Source organism: Dermochelys coriacea, chromosome 11 (genome assembly GCF_009764565.3).
Source record: "Dermochelys coriacea isolate rDerCor1 chromosome 11, rDerCor1.pri.v4, whole genome shotgun sequence".
NCBI classification, from domain to species: Eukaryota; Metazoa; Chordata; order Testudines; family Dermochelyidae; genus Dermochelys; species Dermochelys coriacea.
The window spans coordinates 60,531,562-60,547,945 of NC_050078.2; the positions used below are offsets into that span (position 1 = coordinate 60,531,562).

A 16,384-nucleotide genomic window follows, 5' to 3' on the forward strand; every position below is an offset into this window, starting at 1 on the left:
AGTATAACAGATTAGAATATAACTTTTGGCTTTACTAATGGCTGCACCTTTCCTGCTTTATTCTTCTCAGAACCCTATCTAAAATGTGCATTTGACTCTTTGATGTAACTAACACTCATTAGTAGTTCCTTCTTGTGTTTGTGTTATTGTATGCAACTCCTCTGGGAGACTGGCTAATGCAATCTCTGGGAAGGATTAGGAACTTCAAAGCACCAAAAAGACAATACATATGAAGTGGATTTACTAGGAAATACTTGGGATAAGGAGAACGCAAATGATCCACCTCAGAGTCTATCGTTTTAAAGCTGGCCTTGAGAAAAACCTATTTTCTATTAATTACCAGCTTCTGGAAACTCCAGATCAAAGACCCCTGAACTATATAAAGGATGGACTCAACTCTTCATGAATGTGCTAGTTCTGAGATGAGGCTGTAATGTAGTGGTCTCCAACCTTTTTAAGCCCAAGATCATTTTTTGAATTTAAGGGCAACCCAGGATCTACCTCGCCCTTCCCCAAAGCCCCGCCCTGCTCATTCCATCCCCTCCTCTCTCCGTCTGTAGGGGTTGGTATCATGTCTCTCAGAATCCACTGCCTGTTACTCTTAGCCAGTCTCTGCATCAAGAAAATGACAAAGTAAATAAATACAATTTACAACTCTCCTTGAAAGTGTCCAGAGTTCAACAGGTGTGCCAGTCATTAATGACAGGATTACTTATTATGTGTAATGGTTTTCTTTTTAATTCCTGTAGGGTGCCTAGTGACCACTGTAGGGACAAATCCTAACAATAAAAATATACAAAAACATCCAGACTACATGGAACTCTAAATCCTAAAATGGAGTAGCTCTTCTTAATAACAATAATTCATCTTACTTGGATGGAGTTTCACTGTATTTATTAAGGAATGCATTATTTTGAAAACTACAAGAGTATTTCCACAGTAACTCCAAAAATCTCTCTCCTGATCAGATTACAGTTTTCCTTCTAGAAGGGATATTTTTCTTTGAATTTCCTTTTTTTAAGATTTCAGAAAAAATACTACCCACTCTATTGCCTCGATTACAATCAGTTAATAGAACAATTAACTTTCTGAGGGGCTTTTGTTTGTTTTAAAAGCCTTGCATCTTACTCTGAAGGCTACAAATTCAGTCTCTGATGGACTGCTCAAAGGGCCTCGTGTGTGAGAACACTTTGATACAGAAAAACGGCATTTTCAGACACTGACAACAAAAGAACCTCAGTAAAGCTTGTAAAGTTGTTTTCAAATCAAAGTGAACTATGGCCTCAATTTTTTCTGGGCTCAGAGGCAAGAACACACCCTATTGATATACAGCAGATTGCTTTAAGGCAATAGTAAAACTTTCACTTTACTTGTTTTTAAATTTTCTTATCAGAAAACTAGGACAATAAAACAGTCTAGTCAATATTTAAACATCTGACATATTTAGATAGAATTCTGAACTGAACCGTTGAGTCAGACAACAAAATTCTGTTTAGATTGTGGGACATTCAGACGATAATTCCCTTTTATTCAGATGATAATTCCAAATTCAGATGATAATTCCCTTTTATTACTATACTCTCTAGGAGAAAACCCACAAACTAATGACAAAACTTCTTAGTGCAGGCATAGACAAGGAAAATTTGTTTCACAGTGAATATTATATTATGTCCAAACACAATATTAACCTCTACTAAAAGCTTCCAGTTGCTGTATGAGAAATCATTTGATTTCCCTATTTTCCTGGGGAAAATATGTACCTTGTGCCCCTACCAATTCATAAAAATACTCAAAGATTCTCCCACCCCCACATTCAATCCTTTTGGCAGCCTACTATGCCATTTCATTTTAACAAATTCAAAATTAAACTCTTCAAGAATGCTCTATGACTGGGCCATTTTCTCCCTGAAAAGCTGCCAGCTTTACTGTCAGGATTGATGGGAACTAAGGCTGTCGATTAATTGCAGTTAACTCATGTGATTAACTCAAAAAGTTAAATTGCAATAAAAAAAATTAATCACACTGTTAAACAATAGAATACCAATTGAAATTTATTAAATATTTTGGATGTTTTTCTACATTTTCAAATATATTGATTTCTAGTACAACAAAGAATACAAAGTGTACAGTGCTCACTTATATATTATTTTTTATTACAAATATTTGCACTGTAAAATAACAAAACAGTATTTTTCAATTCACCTCATACAAGTACCATAGCACAATCTCTTTATTACGAAAGTGTAACTTACAAATGTAGATTTTTTTTTTTTACATAACTGCACTCAAAACCAAACAATGCAAAACTTTAGAGCCAACAAGTCCACTCAGTCCTACTTCTTGTTCAGCCAATCACTAAGACAAATAAGTTTGCTTAAACTTATGGAAGATAATGCTGCCTACTTCTTATTTGTCACCTAAAAGTGAGAACAGGCATTCGCATGGCACTTTTATAGCTCGCGTTGCAAGGTATTTACGTGCCAGATATGCTAAATGTTCGTGTGCCCCTTCATGCTTCAGCCACCATTCCAGAGGACATGCTTCCATGCTGATGATGCTCGTTTAAAAAAAAAGCATTCATTAAATTTGTGACTGAACTCCTTGGGGGAGAATTGTATGTCTCCTGCTCTGTTTTACTCACATTCTGCCATATATTTCATTTTATAGCAGTCTTGGATGATGACCCAGCACATGTTTGTTTTAAGAACACTTTCACAGCAGATTTGACAAAACGCAAAGAAGGCACCAATGTGAGATTTCTAAAAACAGCTACAGCACTTGACTCAAGGTTTAAGAATCTAAAGTGTTGCCCAAAATCTGAGAGGGACGAGGTGTGGAGCATGCTTTCAGAAATCTTAAAAGAGCAACACTCCAATGCGGGAACTACAGTACCCGAACCACCAAAAAAGAAAATCAACCTTCTGCAGGTGGTATCTGACTCAGATGATGAAAATGAATATGCGTCAGTCCACTCAGCTTTGGATTGTTATCGAGCAGAACCCGTCATCAGCACGAATGCATGTCCTCTGGAATGGTGGTTGAAGCTTGAAGGGACATATGAATCTTTAGCACATCTGGCACGTAAATATCTTGTGACGCCAGCTACAACACTGCCATGTGAATGTCTTTTTTTCATTTTCAGGTGACATGGTAAATAAGAAGCGGGCAGCATTATCTCCTGCAAATTGACAGGTTTCAGAGTAGCAGCCGTGTTAGTCTGTATTCGCAAAAAGAAAAGGAGTAATTGTGGCACCTTAGAGACTAACAAATTTATTAGAGCATAAGCTTTCGTGAGCTCACGAAAGCTTATGCTCTAATAAATTTGTTAGTCTCTAAGGTGCCACAAGTACTCCTGCAAATTGTAACCAAACTTGTCTGAGTGATTGGCTGAAGTAGGACTGAGTGGCCGTGTAGGCTCTAAAGCAGGGGTGGGCAAACTTTTTGGCCCGAGGGCCACATCTGGGTATGGAAATTCTATTGCGGGCCATGAATGCTCACAAAATCGGGGTTAGGGTGCAGGAGGGGGCGAGGGCTCTGGCTGGGGTGCGGGCTCTGGGGTGGGGCTGGGGATGAGAGGTTTGGGGTGTAGGAGAGTGCTCCAGACTGGGACCGAGGGGTTCAGAGTGTGGGAGGGGGCTGGGGAAGGAGATCGGGGCACAGGAGGAGCTCAGGGGTGCAGGCTCCGGGCGGCGCTTAACTCAAGCAGCTCCTGGAAGCAGACGCTTGTCTCCCCTCTGTCTCCTTGGTGGAGCCGCGGCCAGGCAGCTCTGCACGTGGACCTGTCCGCAGGTGCTGCCCTTGCAGCTCCCGCCAATGGGAGCTGCAGAGGCGACGCTTGGGGCGGGGGCAGGGTGCGGAGCCCCCTGGCTGCTCCTATGGGTAGGAGCAGTAGGGAGATGTGATGCTGCTTCCGGGAGCTGTGTGGAGCTGCGGCATGTGTGCACGGAGCAGCCCCCGACCCCGCTCCCCAGCTGGAGCACGGGAGCGGGTCAAGCCCCAGATGGAGCTTGAGGGCCAGATTAAATTGGCTGGTGGGCTGGATGTGGCCCGTGGGCCATAGTTTGCCCCTCCCTGCTCTAATGTTTTAGATTGTTTTGTTTTTGAATGCAGTTATTTTTTGTACATAATTCTACATTTGTAAGTTCAACTTTCATGATAAAGAGATTGCACTACAGTACTTGTTTTAGGTGAATTGAAAAATACTATTTCTTTTGTTTTTTACAGTGAAAATATTTGTAATCAAAATACATATAAAGTGAGCACTGTACACTTTGTATTCTGTGTTGTAATTGAAATCAGTGTATTTGAAAATGTAGAAAATATCCAAAATATTTAAATAAATGGTATTCTATTATTGTTTGCTCACACGATTAATCACGATTAATTTTTTTTAATCGCTTGACAGCCCTCATGGGAACATAACCAATTGATAGTCACTGAATTTGTCTGCCTTTCCAGCATGTGAAATGATCAATGCTGATCAGTATCTTACTGCAGTTAAAAATTATTTGCCATTTGCAGGGAATCTTATGACATAAAGAATCCCAAAGCACTTCACATGCAAGTCCAGTCCTGCAAGACACTAAGCACCCTTACTTCTGAACAACAAATAGGAAAAGAGGTTGTTCAGTATCTCATATCATCAGGCCCTACACAAACAAAGCAGTAATGAAATGCAGCCACCTCTGAGGTGGAGGGTGGCAATGAACTGGCATTCAATAAACTACTACACAGCATGACAAGAATGGACATTTTTGCAGAAGGCATTGGGGCACACCCTTACTCTTACAAAAATGGCCACAGGATCATTAAGGTTCACATAGAGTAGATAGCAACTTTGTTTTCATTTGAAAGACTTTAACCCCTGGAACTCCTTGGTAGCCAGTTTTTCTATTTCAGAGGTGTAAAGCTCTAGGACAATGCTGTGATTTACACCTGTGGGTCTAGAGAGTCTATGACTACCTACATTGCTTAGACATTGTTAACCTGCAGAAGAAATATCAGTTTTTTCAACTCTAGCTGAGGTGGGGGGGTGGAATGATACACAGCAGTATAACTTTACCCAAAGCATGAACTATCATTCTCATGGCTTCAGCATTTTGGAATCTCATTAAGACTATTTCAGGTTAATACCTTCATCAACTGACTGCTGAGGATTTGTGACTTAAAACATTCAGGAAAACCTCAGTTTCTCTCTCTATAATAACCTTGAGTTATGGGGTAGTAGCCACTGTCAACAGTGAATTTAATTTTTATGTTCCAACTACTTTACTGCTTACTTGAAAACTTATCAAGTCTAATGTGTAAAGTACTTCCATTTCAGTTTATCTAGTAATTTATTTGTAAAAGATGGTATTATGATATCAAACCTTGACTTTTAAATGTTCTCAATTAAGGTTAAATTGTTAAAGCTAAGAATGCACTCAACTGAAGTTAGTTTTCAGGTGTGAGCCTCTAGGTAGATTAGAGACAATTTAACTTAGTAGAAGACACTTTGAATGATAGAACCAAACTTTATTTAAGGGAAAAATGATTAGTTAAGCAAAACAGGCATACAATTAATCATTTACACTGATGCAATAATTATACTCACATTCAAAGATGGAATGGTACATCATTGGGTGATCAGACCACTGACAACAGAATGAAGTATAACCTTATAATCTTGTAACCTAACAGTAACTTTTGGTGTTAATTTGCGCTCTCCACAATTTAGCAAGGCTACTCCCATTATATTCCATTTTAATACTAATTAACACTAAACCTAACTATTATAATACAAATATTTAGTGCACTATCAAATTCACAGTCCATTTTGGTCAATTTCACAGTCATAGGATTTTTAAAATAATAAATTTCATGATTTCAGCTATTTAAATCTGAAATTTCATGGTGTTGTAATTGTAAGGGTCTTGACCCACAAAAGAGTTGGGTGGGTGGGTGGGTGAGGTGTTGCCAGGTTATTGTAGGGGGGTTGTGATACTGCTAACTTTACTTCTGCGCTGCTGCTGGCGGCGGCGCTGCCTTCAGTGCTGGGCCTAGCCAACAGCCGCCGCTCTCCGGCCTCCCAACTCTGAAGGCAGTGCAGAAGTAAGGGTAGCAATATCGTGACCCCCCCCAAATAATCTTGTGACCCCCCCTGCAACTCCCTTTTGTGTCGGGATCCCCCTTTGAGATACACTGGTCTTTCCCCATGAAATCTGTATAGTATAGGGTAAAAGCACACAAAAGACCAGATTTCATGGTCTTTGATGTGTTTTTCATGGTCGTGGATTTGGGAAGGCCCTAACAATATTCTAATTTCCACCACCTTTTCATTGGCTCTTTACATTACACATAATTTAAATTAACATCTGCACCAATATCCTTCCATGCTATCAGTACAGATAGGATTTTAATAAAATATTCCAAATTCTCTAAACGCTCGTTAAAAACTCTTCTAGATCCAGTTATAATCAGAAACTCAGCCACAACATAAGCCTGGGGCATTTCCTCGCTAAATTAAAATTTCCTATCTTACTGTCTCCAACTTATCTCTAACTTTTACTCAAAACTAACAAACTCAATTTCCCATACTCCTCTATATAGTACTTAGCCTAACTTAACCAAAACCTAATTTCTACTTATTTCTCAACCTAACATCCTATAGGATATAAATGTTTTATGTAATAAAAATTTTCTAAAAATGTTTTTTCTGACAGTGAACATGGCAATATATTTATACAGTAAACATTAAAGTATACATTAATTTGAAAAGGACACCACACCAAGATGATTTAGGCTAAAATTAGCTTTGGTAAGAACAAGGTTTTACCAAACTAGAGCAGAAATATTGTAACTATACTTTTGTTTCAAATTTCAATGGAAACAGTGATTTGGAATTAAATGTTGCCTTATAGTGATTGCAATCCAAAATATCTCAGGTCAGAGCTATTACACAAGAATCAAAGTCAAACTGCCTATAAACAAAAGTAAAACTGACTAATCTGTTTTCATTAGCTAATCTGAGAGAAATGCTCAGAGCAATACCAAGCTTTAGTGTTTTTGGGCTTTTTAATAAAATTAGGTTTCCCTAATCTTAAAATGTTAATGATCACAGGTAAAGATTTTTTTAAATATGAGTTTTAATTTGACAGCATCTCTTTAGTTATATTGGCTGATCCAATTGCTTTATAACAATAACAATTCACTTTTTTTTTTTAAAGTAAAACTTCTTTATTAAGAAGAAAAGGTGGGTTTTAGGTTGTTCTTATCTCATCTCTTCACACTTGTGTTTACATAGTGTGACAGGGTCGGGCCAGAGGGCTACAGGAGAGTAATAGAAGGCAGATATATTAGCCCCAAGTTAAGTAGGTCCCTTTTCCCTGAGTAAGGTAACAGGGAAGGTTCTAGAACAATCAGGAACCTTCTGGAAACAATTAAGACAGACAGGCTGATTAGAACACCTGCAGCCAATCAAGAAGCTGCTAGAATCAATTAAGGCAGGCTAATCAGGGTGCCTGAGTTTAAAAAGGAGCTCACTTCAGTTTTTGGTGCATGTGTGAGGAGCTGGGAGCAAGGGACACTAGGAGCTGAGAGTGAGAACAAATACTGTTGGATGACTGAGGAGTACAAGCATTATCAGACACCAGGAGGACGGTCCTGTGGTGAGGATAAAGAAGGTGTTAGGAGGAGGCCATGGGGAAGTAGCCCAGGGAGTTGTAGCTGTCGCGCAGCTGTTCCAGGAGGCACTCTAGACAGCTGCATTCCACAGGGCACTGGGCTGGAACCTGGAGTAGAGGGAGGGCCTGGATTCCCCCCAAACCTCCCAACTCCTGGCCTGACACAGGAGGAGTTGACCTGGACTGTGGGTTCACGAAAACAGCCAAACTGAGGGCTGCCATGAAGCTCCAAGGTGAGCAAATACGCCCATAAGTGCAGGACCCACCAAGGTAGAGCAGGAACTTTGTCACGATAGCCATATATTTTAAAACAAAAATGATCAGAAAACAAGTTATAACTGGGACAAATTATGCATGACACTGAGCAATACCTGGTATATTTCAGGTTTCCAGTCACCATACTTAGGGAACCACATGCACTAACACTGTTTCTGCTCCCAATTTCTCCATGAAGCCCAAAGGACTTCAACTGCAATAAAACAGGACTATACCTATGACCCACAGAGCATTACAGCAAGACCCTTTACTGCTTGTGCACAGACTCTAGCTGCTTGGAACAGTGAATTAGAAACATTTCCCTGTGAACAGAGGTTTTTATTTTGCCTGTGTTCACAATGCTTTGCATCTTTCAGTAATAGAGTACTTTTCAAGCACTTTAATGACTTCATTTCACATGATGCATCTCCATGATGACCAGAAATACTCACTCATATAACGGAAGGTCTCCTCAGCAAGGACAGGAGAGATGGTTTGGGGGACATGACTATAGCAGGATGGGGCCTGGAGCCAGTCTTGGTTGTCATACGGATACAGAGTGTCCACTCGTAGCTTATACTGTGGTAGCTGTTCTTCCAGCATGTTCATCAATTCTACTTCAGGAAGGTCCTCACTGGAGCAGCCATCTAAAGATGAACATGTGCCATGAAACCAAAGCACGCACATTATTATTAAATCTGCTATTTTAAAAACCCACGGGTTTGAAAAGAATTGTTCTACATAGGAGGGATTACACAAAGATATTTCACTTTGACCAGCAAATGAATTTGCACTAGTAGCATGATTTTTTAACATTAGTATTTGCAAAATCCTTATTCTCCTTAATTGATCCCTTTACTTCTAGTGAATCTAGCAGACTTGCTCATTCTCATAGGCTTCCTGGCTCTGACACACTTAAGTGTTATTATTTGTTTTTATGTTTCGCTATTAGCTCTCAAAGTCCATCACAGCTCTCCTAACTTCCATGTTACATTTTACCTGCTTTAGGCTGTACTACCTTCTGTAAGCTTTACTCTGCTTGCATTTCACTTTTCTAAAGGAAATCTGTTTGTCTTGAATATCCTCTTGCACCTTTCAATTCAACCACACTTTTTTCTTGCCTTTCGGTTTCTCTCTCAGTTTAGTGATGCATATCCCTTCTGTGACACCCTAATGATAGAATACATTTCATTTATTTAAAAACTTAGCTTTTTTTTTTTTTTTTTTTTTACAACCACGAGAAATGTTATGGATTGGAGTGAACATGTGGAGTGACTCCACCTCACCCCTCAAATGGAGGGCAGTTTCTAATTCTATCTTTGTATTCCACCAATAGCAAAATGAAAGGAAAGCACCTAGTAGTATATTACATTTAGATACGATCATTTAAAGCACTAGTACACCTAGCTCAGAGTGCCAGATGTACTTCAGCCTGAGTGCGAAATGTATTTCAAAAGGGACACAATCAACACATAGGGACAGATTCTCCGTCTTGTTCTGGTCCCTTTGCACTGTTCAAGGGAGGGGAAATGCCAGAAGCCTGCTGAGGATTCTCCCTGCCCAGAGGTCAGACGCAATTAAGCCGACACCTGCTCTCCTGGACATAAGGGATGGGAAGTGGCTGGGGCATGCTGTGCTCTATCTATACCTAACTGGTGTAAGGTCCTTTGGGGACCATACCCAGCTAATGCAGAGAATCAAGGAGCTGTAACTGGTTGCTGTTTTTCAGTTTTTCTTTTTCAGCTCTCCTCGGTGCCCTGTGTGGGGGAAGGCAGCCATCTTTTGCCAGGCACTAGCTTGGACTGAGGCACAGCCAGCCAAGTTCCTATCCTGCTCCTCCTAGGGCTCCCACAGCCCAGCAGGGAAGCAGGCAATGGAGCAGCTTTTACTACACTCTCTTCCCTTCCCTCCAAGCAGCAGGTGGCCAGCAGCGGCAGCAGGCAAGGGACAACAGCAGCTCAGAGTACTCCCAGGTCTTAACAGGACTTCTCCTGGAGTTACAGTGGAGGCACTGGGAGGCAGTGCCCCTGAATCTCCTCCTCCATAGTGGCAGGCCTGATTCAAACATGTCAGTTTATAAGTCACAGGGCATACGTGACTGTGACAAGCTGTCCACCGAAGGGCTGTATTTATACCCCACCGTGCATTCTTTATAAACCTCAAAGTTATATTAATGAACTCTGGCATTTTTGAGGCACAACCTCCTTTGGGTTACAAATATGAAAAAAAGGCACAGAATTCAGGGGAGTCTGAATAAGTTACAGCAAAGAGATCCAAGAGGAAGGAAGGAACTTGGCCGCAGTTCTCCACTCACCATGAATGGGAAGGGAGAGGCAACAGTGGCCTGGATTATGGTCAGGCTTTTTACCTGAAAACAAAGTATTTTTACAGCTTCAATTATCACATTTGAAGCCACATCCTTCTTTTTCTGTCAATTCCCACCACTCTTTTAAAAATCACTTTGGGTCTCCGACACTCATTCATTCCATCCCTGATAAGAACAAACATTTATCTACTGGAGAAAAGTTTTATGTGGTGAGAAAAATATAATAATGGATGGTTTGGAGGGGTGGGGAATAAATTAATTTAGTTTATGAAGGATCTACTATTCTTGTTCATGTGCACTACTGGATAAGTGCTGCACACAATCTGAAGCTGAGATTAGGGTCTCCAGGCTAGCTGCACTGAAAATACTCCATGAATTTGTGGTTCAGACTAGAGCCGCCCTTCCAACTTACCAGTGATGATCTCCGGATCTCCGTGGTTGATATTCATGAGGGTTTCTTCACTCTTCAGTTATTTAGGAATGACATTCTGTGTTCAGGTTGTGCATGGTCCCTTTCTTGCTTTGGTTGAAGGATGACTTTGGTTTGAAGTGAGAGCCATCAAGCTACCTAGGCATTAATTACTCTGGTTTTCTTAACTCACTTCTACAAGCTGGGTTATATTCTTGGTCTCCTATTGCCTCGTCTGACACTTGATACTTCATCTGAGGTATAGATCAGTAAAATTTGTATACGATATACTGTGCAAGCTTCACGTGATGGTTTCTCTTAGATCAGCCATCATCTAGAAATCAAAGACATGGAATATGTTGGATTGTAATTTATATATTACATGCAAAGAACAGCATGAAATGAAACCAAACCAAACCAAACTTCTCTACAAAGACAGTAAATCTCAGTTTTGGTAACTCACAATTCTCATCTATTGCTGTCTACTCATTCTCCTTCCACCAATACAATATTTAATGTATGACAAGATTGTTCACTGCTGTAGGACAGTCTCCTTTGCCCTAAGACATGGCTGCTTCAGCTAAGTAGATTTCCTGCAGCCTCATAGACAAAGGGGTTTAAATTATTTTTCAAGTACAGTAATGGTTTCTAAAGGGCAGGACTTAGTCATCTCGTTAGAGAAATCAAAATAACATTAACAAAACACAAAGCTGTATGACTCTGCTCTTTAGTAAAATTATTTTAAAGGGAAAAAAAATCAACTGTGTGCGCCTAACAGGAAAATCACATAATGGTTCACCATAAAAATCTCACACAACTGGTTGTGCCTGGTCAGCAGTCCAGGACTAAAACAGAAGTGATGTTACAGTTTAAGATTGACGTGAAATGCTATAACAGTTTAAGGAAGCCAAGTTTTTGCTGTTCTCTAGCCAGGACTGCTAGTTTATCATGCAAAATTACAAAAATAGTGATAGATTATAGAGTCTAACTCAAAAAGCGGGGGATAAAAAGGTCTCTGCATCCAAGCTCTTTTCCTAACTTCAGCAATCTGAAATTTTAGTGAAGTTGTAGATAAGTTTTAAGAATGAGGAAATCTAAAAAGCAAAGTCTCCCATTTTCTACCACAGATTTGACTTGCTGTCAACAGTATCATCTCATTTGACAGGATCATAACAGACAATGCAGAAACTTCCTAAAGGGAGTATGCCATTTCCTCCATCTGTAGAATTTGGCTGCGGACCAAGAAAGGACCTTCATCCATTAAGGTTGATTCAGACTTGCCAGCTTACGCTCTAATAAATTTGTTAGTCTCTAAGACGCCACAAGTACTCCTGTTTTTTGCTGATACATGCCTTGTGATCTCTCCTGTTTTTAGGAAAAGAGACACAGCTATTAGCTGCTTTAAAATAAAATAATAATAAAATAATAATAATAATAATAATAATAATAATCCTAGTTATCTATTACTGCAGATACTTACTTAATAAAATCATCATCAGTTAATTTTTTAGGTAGATTTCAGAAGTGCCTATCACTTTTCAGTATTTCCATAGCTGGGATTAGTGCTGGTGTCTTATTTCATGGAGGCTGTCATTTAAATAGGTTGCAGAAGGAAGCCTAGTATCATATATAAAACACTATTTATAGAACATTCTGCAATGCCAGGGGATGGACTAGACCAGTGGTTCTGGACCCCAAAGTGGGTGGTGACCCCATTTTAATGGGGTCTCCAGGGCTGACTTAAACTTGTTGGGGCCCAGGGCCAAAGCCTGAGCCCCACAACCCAAGGCCAAAGCCCCAGCCCAAGGGCTTCCGCCCTAGGTGGTGGGGTTCAAGTTACAGGCCCCCCGTCTGAGGCTGAAGCCTTGGGCTTAGTCTTTGGCCCCCCATCCAGGCCAGTGGAGCTCAAGCTTTGGCTTTGACCCCTGCCCACACCTGCGGTGGCAGAGCTTAGGGTGGGCTCAGGCCTCGGTCCCCCCTCCTGGGGTCGTGTCATAATTTTTGTTGTCAGAAGGGGGTCGCAGTGCAATTAAGTTTGAGAACCCCTAAACTAGACTATATCCATAATAGGTCTTTTGCAGCACTGATTCAATTGCTTAGTGAGCTGACTGCATTAAGGGTGTGAGACTAAAATGTTTTGAAAAGGTATATTTTTAAAAACATGGCTATTATATTAACTCAACAGAAATGCCACTTAAAAAACGCTGAAAGTCCCGTGTACTCAAGTCATGAGGCAATTCCTTGATTTATTTCACATTAGACCATCAAGATGGCCATTTCTTGCCTGATTGCTAATTTTTTAAATTACATTTGAGACTAAACTTTTGACCTATTTGCATTATAAATAGATGTATTTTATATTACAAATCAGTTTTGCTTGATGCATCTTTTTGTTCTATTGTATAATAGCAATTGATAGCTGTTATGGTCTCTAGAGTACAGCTTTTTTAAGAGACCTCGACTCTTAGTTCATGTGCAAAGTGATATCCCAAGGCTTGCTCGATTCCTGCAGTTTGATCCTCCTTACTTTACTTGTTTCCATAAATCATCATCATGAATTCTGTTGGGCCGCCCCATCTCAAAAAAGATATATTGGAACTGGAAAAGGTTAAAAAAAAATGATTCAGGGTATGGAACAGCTTCCGTATGAGGAGAGATTAATAAGATTGGAACTTTTCAGTTTGGTAAAGAGATGACGGGGGGGGGGGGAGAGGAATATGATTGAGGTCTATAAAATCATGATTGGTGTGGAGAAAGTAAAGAAGGAAGTGTGTTTTACTTCTTCTCCTAACACAAAAATTAGGGGTCACCAAATGAAATTATCAACAGCAGGTTTAACACAAATAAAAGGAAGTACTTCTTCACACAACCCACAGTCAACCTGTGGAACTCTTTTCCAGAGGATGTTGTGAACTGAGAATAGGCTCAACACTGCTAGAAGTGTCACCTGAATTGCACGTTCAGTACCACAAAAAGCCAAGCTGACCTCCTACAATATGTATAACCTACTTGAAGAGACTAAGATAAAATGTTTTTTTCACTGACTGAGCAACATTATTCATCAAATGCTTCAAAACGGTCCACTACATTTTCTCTGCTGCATGAAGTTTGGCCTTTTTGATTTAAAACACACACACACCAACTTCAAACTCTTCTTAACTCAGCTATTACTGTGTCAAGGTTCCTTCCCCACTCTGAACTCTAGGGTACAGATGTGGGGACCTGCATGAAAACCTCCTAAGCTTACTTTTACCAGCTTAGGTTAAAACTTCCCCAAGGTACAAACTATTTTACCTTTTGCCCTTGGACTTCCACTGCCACCACCAAACGTCTGGGATTATTTTTGAGAAAGCGTCGTTTGGAAACGTCTTTCCCCCCAAAATCCTCACCAAAACCTTGCACCCCCCCTACCTGGGGAAGGCTTGATAAAAATCCTCACCAATTTGCATAGGTGACCACAGACCCAAACCCTTGGATCTTAAGAACAATAAAAAAAAATTCAATTTTTTACAAGAAAAATTTTAATATAAGAAAAGGTAAAAAGAATCACCTCTGTAAAATCAGGATGGTAAATACCTTACAGGGTAATTTGATTCAAAACACAGAGAATCCCTCTAGGCAAAACCCTTAGTTACAAAAAGACAGACAGGAATCAGAGTAGCAGTCATGTTAGTCTGTATTTGCAAAAAGAAAAGGAGTACTTGTGGCACCTTAGAGACTAACAAATTTATTTGAGCATAAGCTTTTGTACACTCACGAAAGCTTATGCTCAAATAAATTTGTTAGTCTCTAAGGTGCCTACAAGTACTCCTTTTCTTTTTGCGAAAGACAGGAATATCCATTCTATTCAGCACAGTTTATTTCCTCAGCCATTTAAAGAAATCATAATCTAACGCATATCTAGCTAGATTACTTACTAAGTTCTAAGACTCCATTCCTGTTCTGTCCCTGGCAAAAGCATCACCCAGACAGACACAGACCCTTTTTGTTTGTCCCCCTCCCTCCAGCTTTGAAAGTATCTTGTCTCCTCATTGGTCATTGCAGTCAGGTGCCAGCGAGGTTATCCTAGCTTCTTAACTCTTTACAGGTGAAAGGGTTTTTCCTCTGGCCAGGAGGGATTTTAAAGATGTTTACCCTTCCCTTTATTTTTATAAAAAGAAAAGGAGTACTTGTGGCAACTTAGAGACTAACAAATTTATTAGAGCATAAGCTTTCGTGAGCTACAGCTCACTTCAAAGGTGCCACAAGTACTCCTTTTCTTTTTGCGAATACAGACTAACACGGCTGCTACTATGAAACCTTTATTTTTATGACAGCCTGAAATACCCAAATACACAGATTTTGCAACAAGTAGTTTACCTGCCCTAAAAAATTCCCCAAACTTTGACCAGATCTTGTAACATTCACTTATGAGTAGTCTCATTCAACTCATTGGCACTACTCACATCACTAAGGTCTGCAAGGCTGGGTCTTTTATGCGTAGTTGTCAGCAGAACGATCCTGCTCTAAGAGGAACGGCCAACACATCTCCCTTTGGCCCCAACTATCAACTCCCAAGGAGCGCTCATAGGTTCAAGATAATTAATAGAGACCTAAACACCGTCAGAGTTTAATTTCTTCTTGCCATTAATTACTGTGTCCAATTAAAAGTCTGTATTTTGACTTTGAAACAAAATTAATTATAGTAGGCTGAACACATATTGGTTACTACAGCAATTTGTGACACTTTTTTCAAAAAGCACTGATTTTTAGCAGAAAATTATTGATAGCTCTTTCAAAACTGCTGCCACGGTTAAAGCAGTGACTTCAGCTTTGGATAACAAAGCATTAATTACCTTGGCTTGTCACATGCAAGTTTATTGGAACATCAGGGGCCTGCTTTGCTCCTATTGGGTAGATGTGGCTGGGGTGAAACAGGGAGCAAACTTATTTATTTAAGCTTGCACCTGTTTGCTAATCAGAACTCCTTTAACGAGAAGAAGGAGTTGCTGGAGAGAACTGTCCAAGTTGGTATGAGTGTGGAAGCTGCTCTCCAGCTTCTTGGAATGTACTTGTATGTTTAATAAAAAAATAAAGCATTTGTTGAAGGTAAATTGCAAAGAAAGGGAGGGAGAAGGGATTTGTCCCCATTTATGGCTTCTTTATTATTTAAGCCAGCCTGAAAGATTTTCCCCTCACAAGATTTTCCATTTTAGGACTATCAAGTCTAGTCTTCCCTGTGTAGGAGTTCTTTTGAATGACTCAGATGTGTAGTATCAAATCTTAAATAAAAGAAGGGTGTTTTGAATCCTTAAAAGATTCCCCTCCCTCCCCCCATCAAATAGATAAATAGGTGTTAAGAAAAGAAACAATGAACATAATAATCAAAATATAAAGCCATTTCAGTTTTCAGTTAATCAAATCTCACATGCTTGGTATCAGCAATACTAATTTTTTAGTCACCCATCAGGCTACACAAGATCTAATTGTTCCAACTTAAAAAATAATAAGAAGCAGCCTTTCAAGCCTTCTTTATATAAACCAAATGTAGAAATAGTAATGAGTACATAAATCTATTTTCCCCATTTACAAGTCACCTTACAGAAAATCCACAGGGTTTCAATTAGTTTTATTTTCAGTACACTGTAACAGTTTGTAGTTAAATCTAAATACTTGATTTCTCCATTTTTTTGCCACCACCTTTTAGTGTTTGTTTTCCCCAGTCCTACATAGCCACCATCTGCCACTACCTCC

The 16,384-nt window shown here is 39.8% G+C and overlaps 1 protein-coding gene across 13 annotated transcripts in view; it reads right to left on the reverse strand.

The window, feature by feature from the left end:
- The window catches only part of TRAK2 (trafficking kinesin protein 2), a 72,751-nt gene that overhangs the window by 33,512 nt on the left and 22,855 nt on the right, over positions 1-16,384 (reverse strand). For 9 of the 13 annotated variants that reach the window (XM_043505590.1, XM_043505584.1, XM_038422369.1 and 6 more), the window contains 2 exons: positions 10,655-10,985; positions 8,369-8,563 (listed from right to left, as the gene is read on the reverse strand). The exons of 2 other annotated variants lie outside the window; for them this stretch is intronic. In XM_043505590.1, the coding sequence (XP_043361525.1) occupies positions 8,369-8,563; positions 10,655-10,691 (232 nt within the window). In that variant the 5' untranslated portion in view covers positions 10,692-10,985. The remainder of the gene's footprint in view (positions 1-8,368; positions 8,564-10,654; positions 10,986-16,384) is intronic. 2 more of the 13 variants (XM_043505592.1, XM_043505588.1) reach the window with 1 other exon arrangement.